The sequence below is a fragment of the Diabrotica virgifera genome, chromosome 10 (assembly GCF_917563875.1).
Source record: "Diabrotica virgifera virgifera chromosome 10, PGI_DIABVI_V3a".
NCBI classification, from domain to species: domain Eukaryota; kingdom Metazoa; phylum Arthropoda; class Insecta; order Coleoptera; family Chrysomelidae; genus Diabrotica; species Diabrotica virgifera.
Genome location: NC_065452.1, coordinates 57,625,327 through 57,643,850, shown reverse-complemented (window position 1 = coordinate 57,643,850; position 18,524 = coordinate 57,625,327). Strand labels below are relative to the sequence as shown.

General features: G+C 32.1%; 1 protein-coding gene across 1 annotated transcript in view; it reads left to right on the top strand.

The window, feature by feature from the left end:
- LOC126878462 (E3 ubiquitin-protein ligase UHRF1-like) overlaps positions 1-18,524 on the top strand; it is a 47,656-nt gene that overhangs the window by 8,699 nt on the left and 20,433 nt on the right. Inside the window, exons 4-7 of the mRNA XM_050641199.1 lie at positions 3,043-3,233; positions 8,030-8,213; positions 12,590-12,821; positions 15,036-15,247. Of these exons, the coding sequence (XP_050497156.1) occupies positions 3,043-3,233; positions 8,030-8,213; positions 12,590-12,821; positions 15,036-15,247 (819 nt within the window). The remainder of the gene's footprint in view (positions 1-3,042; positions 3,234-8,029; positions 8,214-12,589; positions 12,822-15,035; positions 15,248-18,524) is intronic.

Below are 18,524 nucleotides of genomic sequence, written 5' to 3'. Positions count from 1 at the left end.
TTTCTTTCAAACTGACGATTTATTTATTGCTCTAAAGACCGCTTTACAGCTTGCAAGAAAACTTGCTGCAATTTCTTGCATGCAAGGCTTTCATGCAAGTCTATTGCATGGTCTTTTACAGCTTGCAACCCGGCTTGCATGCAATTTGAAAGTTTTACCCTTAACCTAACTTATAAACTTTTGTTTTTTTTAATTACTTTATTGCTGTTTATTTAACTTGGTAGATTTCGAAATGCCAAGACTATCAGAAATAACCAAATATAAAAGGAAAAAGGCGGTAGCAGCAACTTTAAGTATTATTATTGCTGCAGCCAGCCTTTTAGTCACTAATTTAGAACGCCGAGATCGGAGATGGTGAGTAAGATCTTAGTTGAACAAGAAGAGGGGTAATAATGTATCTCCAACAGAAGAATTTATCCAAGTAGATGATGAAAATGACTCTAATTTTCTAGGAATGAATGTACATTTTAATAAACCCTTGGGAAAAATTGAACAATTACAAAGAAATCTATATTTCGAAATACTATTTCTGCGAAACACAAATTAATTATTATTCTAAGGTACTTAGCTAGAGGAGAGAGAGCTTCCGTAGCTTAATATACAATTTAAAATAATTATAGAATCTCAGAAAGTGCCATTTCATTGTTCATTCATTTCCATCGTTGATATATTTCACAAACAGAAAACAGCTGATCGGCATGTATTCGTGAATCGTGTCGTCAATGACATTTGATATTGTGGAAAAATCAAATTCCCCTAGACTTGCATGAAAACTTGCAGAAAAAATGGCACCAAACCGATTATCGCGCAATTGCAAGAAGTTGCATGCAATAATCAACTGACGACATACTGCGCATGCCTTTAGGCAACTTTCTTGCGTCTTGCAGGTAGAATTGCAAGCTGTAAAGCACCCTTAAAATCGGTTGAGATATGCAAATGAAATTTGGTAGGTTTTAAGAGGTAGTTATTGCGCATTTTTTGGCATATAATTAAGAATTTTATATTCACCATTGGCGTGCATACGGGTAATATGACCCGTATGCAAGCCAATGGTGAATATAATTATAAAGTTCTTATTGTATGTCAATAAATGCGTAATAACTACCTCTTAAAACCTACTACATTTTATTTGCATATCTCAACCGGTTTTAGAGTAATAAATAAATCGTCAGTTTGTAAGAAAAAAATTCAACATCCCGTATCTCGGAAACGAAGCATTTGCGGACATATATTTATAAAGCAAATAGTCATTATTTTTTCATGCAGAATTACCCCTTAAAGTTTGTCGCACTTGTTTAGAAACACCCTGTATTGATGAATAACATGGCTACTTGTTAAAGTACCTAACTTTTTTATTATCCTACATAAGCAAATGAATCGAAAAGCAAAATGTTAAGAAAGCCTAAGGCTACAGTTGAGTTTTAATTTCAATATTTTATATACGCTAGAATATTCCACAGGGTGTTCCAACCTTTGAGGAAAAAACGCACTATCTTTGTTACACCCGGTATACAATGACACTTATCTGTTTAGAAATAATATTATTACATCGATATTCTTGAAGAATAAAGCTATAATATACTAAAAAAATCACTTAAATCGGACAACAGGTTTAGGAAAAACGAGACATCAAAATGTCCCATTTTTAAGGTGGTGCGTTAATTTTGATGCTTAGTGTATATCGGATTTCTATATTGTTCTGCAAAAAATTACAATATAACCTTTACTTTAACATTAACAATCTAATTTAAGTTTGAAAACCGTTTTTCTCATTTGTTGCATTTTGGACTTTGCATCTCATAGCGTCATTTGTTTTTGTTTCTACATATATACTTCTTCTCTCTTTTTCGTCAACCATTTTCCATCCAGTCTTAAATGTAGGTATATCCCAAGTAGTCCCAAGTACTTCCATTTTCACTATTTACACATATACTGAACTATATTCATTCAAATTAAAATATGATTCGTCACTTATTGCCCTCAATCAAGATTTAACCTTCAACAATTACATCTGGCATGTTTCACTCTCCTAATCCTTCCATTTCTAGAATTTTAGCTCTTATCGATTCAGCATTTCCGTAAACTACCATTTTTGTCCTGCAATATTTGATTTTTTTTCTGAATTTTTATGCTATATTTAATAAGCATTGGTAAATTTACTATTCTAATTGGGAAATAAGTCACAATATACCTTGTAAAATGATTTTATTGATGTTTTTGACTTTACCCTCGGATGTCGTTCTCAAAACACAAAATATTAATAAATTGAAACAAAATGTTGTTGCTTAGTAAAAAAAATTTTAATTTAATTTAATCTGCCTCATTCTCAATCAGCAATTCAGACATATATTATACATTTTAAAGTAGAAAACTTTAAAATGATATTGCTAATATTTATGAGTTGCATTCTGGTATAACAATATTTTGTTAGTGTGTTAATGTCATATGAACTTTGTGATTCCTCATTATATTGGGACCGTGCAAGTTCGGCAAAGCGACACCTGGTTTCTACGCTCTGCAACATTTTTCGCACTTTTAATTATATTGGCCAATTATATTAGTCCTGGTTACTGGATAATTGTCAAGGCCATAGTCCAAAAAAATAAGATTCAGGTTATGTTATTAAAACATAAATAATTGTATGTAGTAAATAAAATTAGTTATTAAAATGCAGTACTGCAAGCAAAATACAATTAATTAAATTTACCTTTATATAATAATTGCATATCATATCAATATTGTGGAGCAATATATAATTTTTCTTCTTCAATGACAGTAGGTATAAAATATACGTCAATTTGACAATTCTAATTGACAATATGAATTATTTAAGAAAGTTGCAATATTTCTCAGCTATTCTCGCACGATCGTTTCTCGTATCCCCTACAAGTACTTGCACACCGCGAATTGGTACTCAGTAAAATGTCCGAAAAAGTTTGAAATATTTTTTGATGTGCTATGCTAATAATAATCATAAAACACATTTTATTGGTAATTTAAAAAATGTGTATACTTAATTACCCATTATTTAAATTTTTTTAGGTATGACTTTAAAGTACAAGAGGCTAGTAAACTGAATGTATCAGGTACCGCTTTAGTTGGAAAAGACAAAACACCTGTTGAAGATTGCAATTTAATATTTGTTGATAGAATTATGAGAATAGAACAACCCGTTCTGTTAACTGAAGTTAGTGCTGAAGAAAGGTTGTCCAGATATTCAGAAAAAAACAAGAGTAAGTTACTAGTTTTTATATTTTTTGTTATTAAGCAAATACAGGTTACTAAAGAAATATGTGACTTTTACGCAATGATGTATTCTAAAACTGGAGATGTTTGATTTGTTGCCTTGTTCTTCATCTTCTAGATCTATTTCGTTGGTGATTTTGGTGGTTATGACTTTTGTGGTCAATTTCAGAGCGGTACTGAACAGGTTTATTCCTCTGTAGTTTTCGGGTACCGTTTTATCACTCTTTTTAAACATTGAGATCGTTGTCCGGTCCTGAAGATTACGGTTTTTGAGTTTTTCTAATGCTTTAGTAATTACCTCCGTTGTGACGATTACATTTTCAGTTGTTATCTCTGGAGTTTCTGGTAAGGTCTGGTCTTCACCTGTCTTAAAAAATTGAGTGAGATAAGAGGTCCAGGTTTCTGTTAATCTGTTTGAAGCAGGAAGAAGAAGAAGGTGAGTTGTTTGAATTGAATTTATTCAGGTAATTACCCAGGAATACTGGATTGATGTGGACTGCAAAAGAATCCTAATGCAGAGGAACAAATTAAAAATGGAAAATATTACAAGTACTACAACAGCAATACTACAAAAAATAAACAGCATTATAAAACCGAAAGGAGAGAAGCTAAACGATTATGCGCGCAAAAGAAGCAAGCATTGCTGCAAAAACAATTGGATATGATACAAGACAACTATGTCCAAAAAGAAGTTTTTATCAAGGAGTAAAAAAGACATGAGTGACACAAAATAAAAGCATAATATTTTGCAGAAATACAGATGGCATGTTACTAGGAGACAAGATAGAAAAATCAAACAGGTAGGCAGAGTATTTCAACGAATTATTAAACAATAAAAGCCAAACAGAAACAGATGTATAACAGACCCAAAATAACACAAAAAATCAGGGCATAGAGACTTAGATGGTTGGGACATGTTTTACGAATGCCAAAAGAATAAAACATAGTTTTGCAAGACGGAGAACAATGGAAGAAAAGAAGAGGGAGATCACAAAGGCCTCTAAGGCCTGTAGTGCTGTTTATACTAAGCATCAAAATTAACGCACCACCTTAAAAATGGGACATTTTTGATGTCTCGTATTTCCTAAGTCAGTTGTCCGATTTTAGTGAGTTTGTTAATATGTTATAACTTTATTCTTCAAGAATATCGATTTAATAATATTGTTTCTAAACAGATAAGTGTTATTGTATACTGGGTGTAACAATGATAGTTTGTTTTTTCTTTAACGTTTGTAACACTCTGTGGAATATTCCAGCGTATATGAAATATTGAAATTAAAACTTAACTGTAGCTTTAGGCTTTCTTAACATTTTGCTTTTTGATTAATTCGCTTATATTGGATAATAAAAAGGTTAGGTACTTTAACAACTAATCATGGTTTTCATCAATACAGGGTATTTCTAAATAAGTGTGACCAACTTTAAGGGGTAATTCTGCATGAAAAAATAATGACCGTTTGCTTTATCAACATATTATGTCCGCAAATGTTTCGTTGCCGAGATACGGGATGTATCTTTTTTCTTACAAACTGACGGTTTATTTATTACTCTAAAAAGAATTACGGTTGAGATATTCAAATGAAATTCAGTAGGTTTTAAGAGGTAGTTATTGCGCTTTTTTGGCATACAACTAAGAATTTTATATTCACCATTGGCATTACCCGGTCATATTAACCGGATGCACGCCAATGGTTAATATAAAATTCTTAATAATTGTATGCCAAAAAATTTACAATAACTACCTCTTAAAACCTACTAAATTTCATTTGCATATGTCAACCGGTTTTAGAGCAATAAATAGTCAGTTTGTAAGAAAAAATTCAACATCCCGTATCTCGGAAACGAAGCATTTGCAGACATGTTTATAAAGCAAACGGTCATTATTTTTTTATGCAGAATTACCCCTTAAAGTTTGTCACACTTATTTAGAAGCACCTTGTATTGATGAAAACCATGGTTAGTTGTTAAAGTACCTAACTTTTTTATTATCCAACATAAGCGAATGAATCAAAAAGAAAAATATTAAGAAAGCCTAAGGCTATAGTCGAGTTTTAATTTTCAATATTTTATATACGCTAGAATATTCCACAGAGTGTTCCAAACTTTTAAGAAAAAACACACTATCATTGTTACACCCGGTATACAATGACACTTGTTTAGCAACAATATTAGGTTTGTTCTAGCATCAGTTTCAAACGGTTTGAAACCATCAGCGAATGGTGGACCAGCGCGAGTAGAGGGAATAGCACTGGTAACTGTATTATGTTCTCTCACTGACTAACTGTTTGCTGACGGTTTCTGACTAGTTTGACTGTTTGCTAGAACAAACCTATTATAACATCGATATTCTTGAAGAATAGAGCTATTATATTAAAAAAATCACTAAAATCGGACAACTGGTTTAGGAAATACGAGACATCAAAATGTCCCATTTTGAAGGTGGTGCGTTAATTTTGATGCTTAGTGTATACAGGGTGGTTCATCTTATTCGCCTCGGTGTCTGCACGGAAAACCACTTGATATTTTAAAAAAATTTCTTCACAGAAATATACATGGCCATTACTACTACAATCTAAAAATAATGTGAATAAATAATGTTATACAGGGTGCTCCAAAAAGACTGGTATATCAAAGTTATATTTTTTCTTATGGAGTGCCCTACCTATATCTGATGACATTATTGAATTGACCTTGAAAAATAAGCTATACTTTTATAAGGGTTCCCTATACCTAAATACAGGGTATTTTGATTTATTTCGATTTTTATAAAAATGTAAGGTTTTAGAAAACAAATAAATATGTACGAATCTAAGAATCACTAACAAATTCTTTCTTGGATCTTAATAATTGACTATTTACACTACTTAAGCAGATGCTTATTGCAACAAAGTTTCTTACAGGGTGGTCAAAATATGAGATTTTTCAATTAACAAATTCAAGCTGTAATAACTTACTTATTTTAAATGGAACACCCTGTATCTTACTAGTCTATCGCGTAGAAAATATACTGAGCTTTCAATTTGTATTCGGGTTTCTTATACCTATCTTTTTACAGGGTGGTCAAAATATTAGATTGTTCTATTAACAAATTCAAGCTGTAATAACTTACTTATTTTAAATAGAACACCCTGTATCTTACTAGTCTGCCGCGTAGAAAATTTATTTAGCTTTCAATTCTTATTAGGGTTTCCCATACCTATCTCCCTTCATTTGTTAAATATTTAAAGATTTGTAAGCTTTAAAAATTAGAATTAAGTAAATATGTCGTGGTTATGTACAACACATCACCAACACCGGCAATATACTTAGACAAGATACTGTCACTAATAAAATTTTCATTGTTATCATATAATCACACAGAGTGTTGCATTATTTTAGTTGATTTTGGCCTACATGTGACATTGAATAATATGTTTATATTAAACTGCATACCCTATATTAGATGCCGTATTCTGAAAGATATTTAAATTATATTTCATTCCGTATAAGTATTCTCCATATCTTAAACCAACGGTTATTAAGTAAATTTAAGAACACCACTTTTTGTTTGAATCTTTGAATCGCAATTACAAACAATTAAATGCAATGGCTACTATGACGAAAACGAGCCTATTGTACAAAAATATGTAAAAATGGGTATTTACAGAATAACATGGGAATTTATATTTACAGATTAACATGTGTATTGAGAATGTTTACATGGAATTGAAGAGATTTTAAATATCTTCCATTATAAAGAATATAATATCGAGTATGTCATTTAAAATAAGAACACTCTGTGTGATTAAATGATAAAAATGTGAATTTCATTAACGAACGTATCTTGACCAAGATATTTAAGTATATTGCCGGTGTTGGTGATGTGTTGTACATAACCACGACATAGGTACTTAGGACTAGTACTAAGCTTACAAATTAGGAAATCTTTAAATATTTAAAAAAGAAGGGAGATATGTAAAGGAAACCCTAATAAGAATTGAAAGCTAAGTAAATTTTCTACGCAATAGATTAGTAAGATACAGGGTGTTCCATTTAAAATAAGTAAGTTATTACAGCTTGAATTTGTTAATAGAAAAATCTAATATTTTGACCACCCTGTAAGAAGATAGGTATAGGAAACCCTAATACAAATTGAAATCTAAGTATATTTTCTACGCGATAGACTAGTAAGATACAGGGTGTTCCATTTAAAATAAGTAAGTTATTACAGCTTGAATTTGTTAATAGAACAATCTCATATTTTGACCACCCTGTAAGAAATTTTGTTAAAGTAAGCATCTGTTTAAGTATGCCAAATAATTTAATATTAAGATTCAAAAAAGAATTTGTTACTGATTCTTAGATTCGTAGATATTTATTTTTTTCTAAAACCTTACATTGTCATAAAAATCGAAATAAATCAAAACACCCTGTATTTAGGTATAGGGAACCCTTATGAAAGTATAGCTTATTTTTTAAGGTCAATTCAGTAATGTCATCAGATATAGGGCATTCCATAAGAAAAAATATAACTTTGATATACCACTCTTTTTTGGAGCACCCTGTATAATTCACATTATTTTTAGATGGGAGTATTAAAGGCCCTGTATATTTCTGTAAAGAAATTTTTTTAAAATATCAAGTGGTTTTCCGTAGAGAGTCCGAGGCGAATAATATGAACCACCCTGTATAATTTTGAAGTAATATGCTAAATCAGTTAATTTTTTAAAATTTTCTGCTCTCCGTGAATACATCTATTATTTTAATAACTTGATGTTTGTGCTTTAATCCAATGTGTTTTTAGGAATTTACCCTTTCAACTGCAAGACATGTAAAGATGATAAGAATAAAAAATGTCGTGACTGTGGTTGTACTGTGTGCCACACAAAAGAAAACTGGGGAGATATCATTTTATGTGATGAATGCGATGATGAGTATCATCTTGAATGTCTTGATCCGCCATTGGATCAAGTTCCGGAAGGAGATTGGTATGTACTAAATTTTAAAAAAATTCTTAACCTTAATCCTTTGAAGCAGTTTAAAAACATGATATGACTTTATCATCATCATTATTCTCTTTACCTTTATTCCTAGGCAGGGCCAGCTTCCGTAATTGCACTCCTTCATAAGTTTCTATCTTGGGTCATATCAACATTGAAACGAAATAAAAAGGCGATGGACTACCCCAGCTAATTGAAATAATATTCGAAAATATTACCTCAATCATCCAAGATAGCTATCGCTACACCCTTAGCTTAGCTCAGTCACTCAGGTGTGTGTTCGTCTTGTCCTAATCTTAGAAATGAACTATGAAAATTTAAAATGGAAGCAAACAAAACAATATTTTTAACTAATCATGTTTATTGTTAATAAAAATATAATAAAAATATGACTTAGTAAATGCATTAACAAATATATTCAAATTCTTGCCAAAAACTAACAGTTTGTAAATTATACTTATGGCTTTTGGTATTGGTTTGCTGGTAACTTCTTGATGTCGAATGGTACTGCTGTAGACTTCTTGTAGACCTGGGCAGATGTTCGGCCCTAGGCCCCTGCAGCTAGAGATGGTGGTCGTTGCAGTCTGGATGTCATCTTGTTGTCTTCGCCTTATGATCCATCACCGGTGAGGTTAGCTTGAAGCTCCCGAAGGGAGAAAAGGTTGATTTATTCCCAAAAAATAGAAGAATAACGCGTGTATAAGTTTTGACATCAAGAAGAAAAGGTACCCTTTGCCAAAAAGTATTCAAAGAGTAGCAGATGGCAAGGGGTAAATTAAATGGAATTAAGATGAGGAGAATAGTTAAAACTTGATTACTAAACGTGCATATATGTAAATTAAAAAGATATATTTAAAACTAAAATATCAGAACACATGCTTTGACATTGGAGGTTAGGTTAGATAAAAAAATATTAGAGAAACTCACCCCAAGAGAATATTAATTGTTGATGGAAAATAAATCTAATATTCGAATTACATGCCTATTTAAGGAATAATTCTTCCCTTCCATTTTCAGTTTTGTGTCAGGGAGTAGGGATGAAGTGTCACTGCCATGACTGTGAGACATAGGAAGTGGCAGGCATGTTCCGTATTAAGACAGATATCTCTAGAGAGTAGGAATGTACGGGGTGCGTTCAGTATGTTAGGTTGATTATTTAGATGTTAGATGAAAAGAGATATTAAATAGAAGATAATAAAAGAGGGCGCCAACGAGTTTTTAACGGAGAAAACTGGTAAAACAAATAGAAGAAAATTATTACTAATGAAATATTAAAGAAAATAAAGTAAGATAATTATTTAAAAATAAAATAACAAAGATGTGACGTTTGTAACGTTACAACATCAATATCCTTTCCCGACATGTTCTGCTTAAGCCTCTCCCCTCAGGTCTTCTTTGGTCTTCCTTATCCTGCTTCTTCCAAGAACTCACAGTTCAGGAATTCTTCGTATTGAGTGATTAACGTCTCGACGTTGAACATGACCAAACCATCGCAACCTATGCTGTCTCCTTTTGGCATCAATTGGTGCCACACCTAGACTTCCTCTAATATACTCATTTTTAATTTTATCTTTTTTTGTCACCACTCATCCATCTAAATATTCTCATTTCCGCCACATGCATTCGCAGTTCCTCACATTATAGCCGGTCTTATAGCTGTTTTATAGAGTTTTCCCTTCAGCTTCATTGGAATTTTTCTATCACACAACACACCACTCGCTTCTTTCAACTTCATCCATCCAACACTAATTCTATTGCATGCATCTTCATCTATTTTCCCATTACTCTGTAATACCCTGCCTAGGTATCTAAAACTCACTTTTCACAATCATTTCACTATCCACCAGTACTTTATATGATTGTGAAACTGTTTTCTTATGACATTTCTATGTTATTTGCTGTATTTAATGGAAATTCCACAACTCATTGTATTTTCAATTCAAATTGCGATTTTGTCCTATTTAATTTTGTGTGTGTGTATGTGTAAAGTATGTACCGAACTAAAAAACGGTAAAACACCAGGATCTGGGGGGATTCCAGCCGAGTTGATAAAAAACGGAACTCCAAGACTTTACGAGCACATAAGAAAACTACTACAAAGATGCATTAACAACAAAGAAGTCCCACAAGAATGGAAATTATAGTATATGTCAGCAACATACAAAAAAGGAGATCGAAAACAATGTAGTAACTACAGGGGTATTTCCGTTACACCAACAATCAACAAAATATACGGAAAAATCTTAAAAAACCGAATAGAAGACGAATATAAGGAAATGGAGGCAGAAGAACAAGCAGCATTTAGAGCCGGAAGATCTACAATTGATCATCTTTTTGCAATCACACAAGTCATGGAAAAGAAGACAGCGGTTAACCAAGAGATTCATTTCGTATATATTGATCTGAAAAAGGCATACGACAAAAATTTTTTATAACAACACGACCACGAAAATTAAACAAGGAAACAAACTCACCGAAGGATTTCTGACAAATAAAGGGTTCAAACAAGGATGCTGCCTCTCTCCAACACTTTTTAAAATATATTTGGAACAAGCTCTTAAAAATTGGAAACGGAAATGCAAGAACATGGGACTCCCACTAAATGACCATACACTATAATATACTCTTTGTTTCGCAGACGACCAAATACTAATAGCACAAGACTACGATGATATCTCTTACATGACAAGAAAGCTAATAGAGGAATACAGGAAATGGGGACTAGAGATCAACATAGGAAAAACCAAATATATGAATATCGGTGGAACGCAGCAGGACTTGATACTAGATGGAGGAGAAAAAATTAGTAAATGAAACGAATATAAATACCTGGGTAAGAAAATCACGAATGATGGAACAATGGACGGAGCCTTTAAAGAACGAAATACTGAGGGCAGGAAAGCAGTTACGCTCCTAAACTCAGTACTCAGGGACAAGCAGATAAACAACCAAAACAAGAAAAGGTATATAACGCTGTAGTGAAAAGCTTTATTACAGCTGCGAAGTATGGCCTATGAAGGAAAAATCAAAACGAATGTTAGAGGTCACCGACATGGCTTTCTGGAGAAGAGCTGCAGGAAGATCAAGAAGAGAACATGTCACCAATGAACAGATACGAGAAATAATGAAGGTCGCACATACAATAAATGATGACATCAACGAAATACAACAACGATGGTTTGGTCACATACAAAGAATGCATGAAGACAGAATCCCAAAACAAGTACAAAACTGGAAACCGCAAGGTAGAAGAAGAGGTACACCGAGGAAAAGTTGGCAGGCAGGATTAAACAAAGCCATGGATGAAAGAGATCTGCAAGTAGATCAAGGTGCGGACAGAGAGGAATGGCGAACGGGCATCGGAAGACGGAGAACGTTGTAAACCGATAATATATACAGTGAGCACGTAAAGGTTGGAATAAATTCATTATTTCGTAAACCGGTGACTTTAAGAAAAAATCCTGAAACAGGTCGATTTTTATTTTTAAATTATGATTTTTGGCATATATATCATACTAGTGATCCATCTGGGCGTGATGACGTAATCGATGATTTTTTTAAATGAGAATAGGGGTCGTATGATAGCTCATTTGAAAGATTATTTAATTCTCTATTCAGTAATATAAACATCAACATCATTATTTGTACAAAATGCTCTAAAAATTTTTTTTTAATTAAATTAGTTGAGACAAAAAGAAGAATGTATGTAATTTATTTAATTCGAAATACATATTACTGTTATCAGAAACCAGGAAAAAAATGTTTATTTGACAAATAAATATTTTTCTTCTCTTAAACTCAATATTAAAGCTGCCACCTACCTTCTTCTTGGCAATTTAAACACTTGGTTTAAGCGAAAAGCAATGTTTATTTTTAAAATAAACATTTTTTTCTGTTTTCTGGCAACAGTAACATGTATTTCGAATTAAATAAATTACATACATTCTTCTTTTTGTCTCAATTAATTTAATTTAAAAAAATTTTTTTAGAGCACCTTGTATAAATAATTATGTTAATGTTTATATTACTGAATAGAGAATTAAATAACCTTTCTAACGAGCTATCACACGACTTCTATTCTCATTTAAAAAAATCATCGATTACGTCATCACGCCCAGATGGATGACGTCACTAGTATTATATATGTGACAAAAAATCATAATTTAAAAATAAAAATCGACCTGTTTCGGGATTTTTCCTTAAAGTCACCGGTTTACGAAATAATTAATTTATTCCAACCTTACGTGCTCACTGTATAAATATTATAGTCTATAAGATAATACATTTGTAAAAAATATTCTACTTTGACTACTTCTAAGCGTTTATTGATGAATAAAATCTTTTCATTTTTATTGATTTGTCAGGTACTGCCCAGAATGCAAAAACGATGATTCCGAGATAGTTAAAAGAGGTGAAGGAGTAAGATTGAGTAAAAAGCGAGCAAATATGCCAAGTAAGACCACTACTTCTAAACGTGATTGGGGTAGAGGTATGGCTTGCGCTGGAAGAACGACGGAATGTACTGTAGTTTCCAAGGACCACTTTGGCCCTATTCCAGGAATCGATGTTGGACGGCGTTGGAAATACAGGGCACAGGTATAGTTACTAATTTTGTTATAGTTGGAAATACCTCTGTACAGTGGCGGGCGGTCAGGGTCGGCAGTGCCGACCCTCACATTTATAGATATAGATTTTTTTAATATTTGTATCTGTGAAGTAAAAAAAATCTGTCAGATAATACAGTTTAAATTTTATTCATGGTTTTTAAAAGGATTTAATCAATCCGAGCGTTAAGTGATTCTTGCGCATAACAGACTTCTCAAAAAATGAATGATTCGAGCCATTCATCCGACTTTTCGGCTAGCCGACCCCAACTCATCCGTGGCTTGACGATTTACACCTAAAACTCAACGAAATAATGAGCAAGCGAACATACATTCTCTCCGTAGGCATTAAGCGGCAGGTACGGCACATTTAAATCTGCCGGTCGGTGTTTCATTTGGAAGCATCGGCAGAAATTGTCAAAAATAATCACGCCGTTTTACGTCGTTTAATTGATATTGTAATTTTTTTAAGTTGTCAGGAATTATGGAATTATCATTTAGTAGACACGATGGATCGAAGCATTTGTTAAAAATCAAAGTAATTATAGATAATTAATAATTTTTTTTTAGAAATATTTACTTTCTGATTCGAAGTGTATTCGTAATACAGAATGAACTAATACAATAGTTACATTTTGAATAACGTTATTGAATCTGAGATTTAGAAAACGATTTGCTTTTCGCTGGAAGTAGATGAAACTTCTGATTATCATGTCATTCACAATTATCAATTATTGTTGTTCGATAAGCGTTACGTGGTAATATTTATGAGAGGTTTTTAGCTTTTAGAGACGTGAGTAAAAGCAATAAGGCAGAATATATTTTTGGTGTTTTAAAGAACAGATTAAAATTTTTTGATATCAAAAATAAATTGGTAGGGCAAACTGGGGTAATCTTATGAACCCGTTGCTGTGATGTGTGGTGAATTGAATGGTCTCCAGGCAAAAAATAAAACTATTGCATCACAAGCTTTATTTACTCACTATTATGAGCATATAATGAATTTAGTTTTGCATGATACGTGTAAAAAAATAAAGAATATCGTCTTTTCTTGCCAGTTTAGCTCACCTAAACGGACTACTGCTTTAGAACAAATTTGTTTCGAAAAAAAAAAAGCAAACAGTTTGTCAGACGCGATGAAATTTTAAATCTCGGTTAGTTTTATCTAAGCAGATTATCTCTGGTAGTTTTAGTATCTGTAGCAGATTTTCGTGAATAGCTTTTGGAAGTTTTTGATTTTACTATCGAAGGCGACGATTTTGAAAGTGGCGATACCTCGACCGTGAAGCAATCGGTTTGAGAACTTTATTAAATAATTACTCTTTTAATATCCTTTTAAATATTTTTAAGACAGAGTTTGCCCAAGATATTCATTGTTGTTCAAAATCAGTCAACTGACATTATTTATTCCAAAAATAGAATAAGAAAGCTGGTGCAAAATCTCAGAGATTTTCGTAATGATAGTAGTTTCCAATATATACTCAGTGAAGTTTTGGATTCGCTTGATATTTCCGAACCATCCCAAAAAAGACAACGACATGATACATATCTCGAACAACGAGTAGGTATATCTTGAAATTTTGTATACCTACTATTATATGCAAATAGATACTCGTTTTTCGAATTTTGAATTTGCAAATTTTTGACCTCTTTGACGATTCAAAATCTAAAAGTTACATTCGCCAAAGAATTTCCAAGATATTTATTATTAAAAATTATGCCGATCCAAATATTTTCAGAAAGTGGGATAACTTACAAAATATGTATGTATGTATAATTCTATGTAGTAAGTACTGCAATTCATTACAACAAACTGTTCACCATTTTTCGTATTACCACCAATTTCTGCCTCAAATAAACGGGATTTATCTTGTCTCAAAAGAATCAACACGTGTTGGCAAAACACCATGAAACAAGAGAGAATGTCAAGTACATCAAATAAAAAAAATAAAAAAACAAAATCTCCTATGGTGATTTAAGCCTTTTAGTTTGATGGTATACCTATATGAGGAGACAAAAAACCTTGCCGACCCTGTCTCTAAGGCCACGAGCCGCCACTGCCTCTCTAGTTAGGTAAACTAAAATGAAAATTTAGTAACGGAGCAAAATTTACCCTGGCAGGGGCAAAGTACCCTTGTTTGCATTATTCTTAGTAAAGCATTATACACTTCTTGTTTGTTTGGATCTCATTATTCGAATGTTTTAGGTGTCTGAGGTTGGAGTTCATCGTCTTATTGTTGGTGGTATTCATGGAGGAGCAAATACTGGAGCTTACTCAATTGTTTTAAGTGGCGGATATGAAGACGATATAGATCAAGGCGATGAATTTATTTACACGGGAAGTGGAGGCAGAGATTTAAGTGGAAATAAACGAGTAAATGTGCAGAGCATGGATCAAGAATTTAAACGAGGCAATATGTAAGTAATGATTTATTGAAGTTAAACTTCTTTAGGCGCGTTGGGAGTAAATGTATATGTACGCGAATTCGTCAAAAGTCTTGGTCCTGGGCGCAGCTGAAGTGTTATACATGCTCGGATTGGGTAATTACAATGACCTGTCCAATATGTCGGTTATGGGTAAACAAATGTTGTGTATATTAGTTTTTATTGTTGAGAGGACAGAAACAAAAGCAAGTTTATAATTGTAGTTACTTTTTAAATACTTTTTAAAAGCAACAGGTACGTAATTGTAAATGTTTCAGTATTGTAATAAAAAATTACATAAGTACCTATTTGGAAAATGTAAACGTACCTACCTTGTAGGTAATGCTTTGATTTACATAATTTGATTACCAACGAAATTTCTACCAATCTTATTCTATGTTTTGTTGTATTTGAATACTTTGATTCCACAAAAATCAAACTAATTTGATTAAATTCAGAACTGTCAAAAAGTTTAAAACGTTCAGTTGGTCTAATTTCCCACATGACGGGCGTAGCTAAATGCTAAGGCGCTTTGATTTCCAACAAAATCACCCTAACATAAGCGGGTTCGATCCCCGATGCAAATTTTTCTTTTTTATTTTTTTTATACATTTTATGACTTTAATATTTAAATAAAACAAATAAACTGTTCAAAGTATATTAATTTCGTTGAAATCATATAATAGAAGTATAACTTCTTACGTGCGTACAAAGTACACACACATTCTTTTTTTTTTCCTTATTCTTTTGGAGGTGAAATTCCTGTCTTAAAGCAGTACTGTATGTTTTAATGGTAAATTTTCTACCAAATTCAATAAAAGAAATATTTCATTTTAACAAGTTCAAAACCAGGTTAAAGTTGTTTTTAACTGAACATTGTTTTTATTCTCTAGACGAATTCATTGGCTGGAACAATAGCTAGCAACTGATTCCGATATTTTTATACTTTTAACAAAATTTTATCAGTCTCGTAATCTTGTTCTCTACTAAATGTTTGTTACCATTAATGTTTTTAATAAGATAACTTTAGTTTACTTTAGTGTCGTATTTTTTAATAACCTACTTATTGTACTATAAGTATACCATGTTTGTGACTTGTCTTATGTCATGTAAATGATACAAAAAGATCAATAAATTTATCTATCTATCTATCTACCTAAAATGATCATCTTCTTTACCAAATGGGTTCTTAAGATACCAGTTGAGTTATTAGCCACGCTGTTTTGGATTTTTTTTTAATGTGAATAAGTTTAAGCTATTTCCAAAAAAATTGCAGAATATCCATTGTTTAATAAAAAACGACGAAAAATTGAAATTTTAAAATTTTTTAGACGGCCATGTTGAGAACTAAATGCGACGTTACCAAATATATGAAAATGTTGAGTATTACAAGTATTACCAATACTTCAAATTTCATATATGTATATATTTTTTGAAATGAACTCTTCTTAAAATAACGATATGCCTCTTTGTTTTTTGCACTGGACCGAATAGTTTACACCTTCATTTTTATATTGTAATATGTACTGTAAAATCGCAGTGTCATAAAGATTTACTAAATTTCAAGTTGCTTGTCAAAATTTCGCGCGCTTTGAAAAATAAAAAAAAATTAAACACCTCCAAAATGCCTATAGGCATTTGAATGACGTGAAAAACAGAGCAATTGACAAACTCAATAATTTTAACTCAACTTTTTTCAAAAAAACTTCTTTCTATAATTTCCGTTTTGTTATATTTTGTAAGCGTAGGGCTTTAAGCAGGCCTACGGCACAGTAACCAGACAGCAGATGTACGAACTGATGAAAGAATTGGGGATACAAGTAAAATTGTCAGGATGGTAAAGACAACGATGGAAAACACAACAAAGAAATAGCATGAAAATGGCATATATCGTCGGTATACTGCGAAAACCAGATAAATGACAAATTTTAAAATATTCAGTTAAGTATACCAAAATTCTCAGCTTTTTACGCTCTACATACAGGTAAAACCCAATAAATGATACGACTTACCATTCAGCAGATAATTTGTGTAATAAACAAATAAGTTACACCTAACCAACTTTTCATTTTCAAATAAAACAATATATCGCTACTTACTTCCATAAAATCAAAGTTCTGTTGCATGTAAAACCAACTAAGCGCACATATATATTTGCTGAACAACAATATATTTCTACTGCTGTATATCTACCATATTCAGTAAAAAGGTGATAAGTGTCTTTAATACAGTGTGATTTACAGGTAAAACCAGGTAAGTGATCGCACCTCGATCTTAAATTTAGGTTTAATTAGCTAGGTCTCTTAACTATTTCAAACTAATGATAGAATATTATTTCTGATGTATGCATCTTTCACTAGCATATCGAATATCAAACACAACTGGTACGCTTAATTTAAAACAAAGCACTAAACTTTAAAAACGTTTTTTCTCGATTTTGGTATTTCGACATTTATCTGGTTTTCGTAGTGTACCGACGATATCCAGAAAGTTTAAAATTAAGGAAGTATTAGGACAAGTAGACTCAACTGCATTCAATCTGACATTGGAAGGAATAATCAGGAAAAGCAGAATAAACATGCAAGAAACGATATTTAAAAAAGGCCACCAATGCATATCATTTGCATATGATCTATCACTATTAGCAACAAACAAGAAAGATCTACAAAAATTAATGAAAAACATTACAGAAGCCAAAATATTGAGACTTAAAATAAATGAAGAAAAGACAAAGTAGGTATATGATAATGGGAGAGATCCAAAAAGAAAAAGAAAATAACATCATATTACAAATAGGTGAAAAAAAAACACTCGTTTTTAATCGAACAACTACTCGTTCAAAAGAGCCAAAGAAATTAATTGCATAGGAACCAAAATAGATAAAAATGGTCATGAGGAAGGAGAGATAAAGGCAAGAATAGCTAAATGAAATAAAAAATATAGAACATTACGAACATTAATGAAATCCAAATACGTATCAAGAAAAACAAAAATCGGAAATTATAAGACTGTTATCAGACCTACAGTAACATACGCATGCGAAACATGGGTGCTGAAAAAGCCACAAACAGACCTTTTGAACGATAGGAGAGAAAAATGCAAAGAGCAATATGGAGGTGCGCAAATAGAAAGTCAGTGAAGAAGAAGAACCAGTAAAGAATTGGAGGAACTGTATAAAAAGCCAACAACAACGACGACGATCAAAGCACAGAGTGCTTTGATCTTTGGGAATATTTGGGGCACATCGAAAAATGGGAAGTAAAAGAATGCC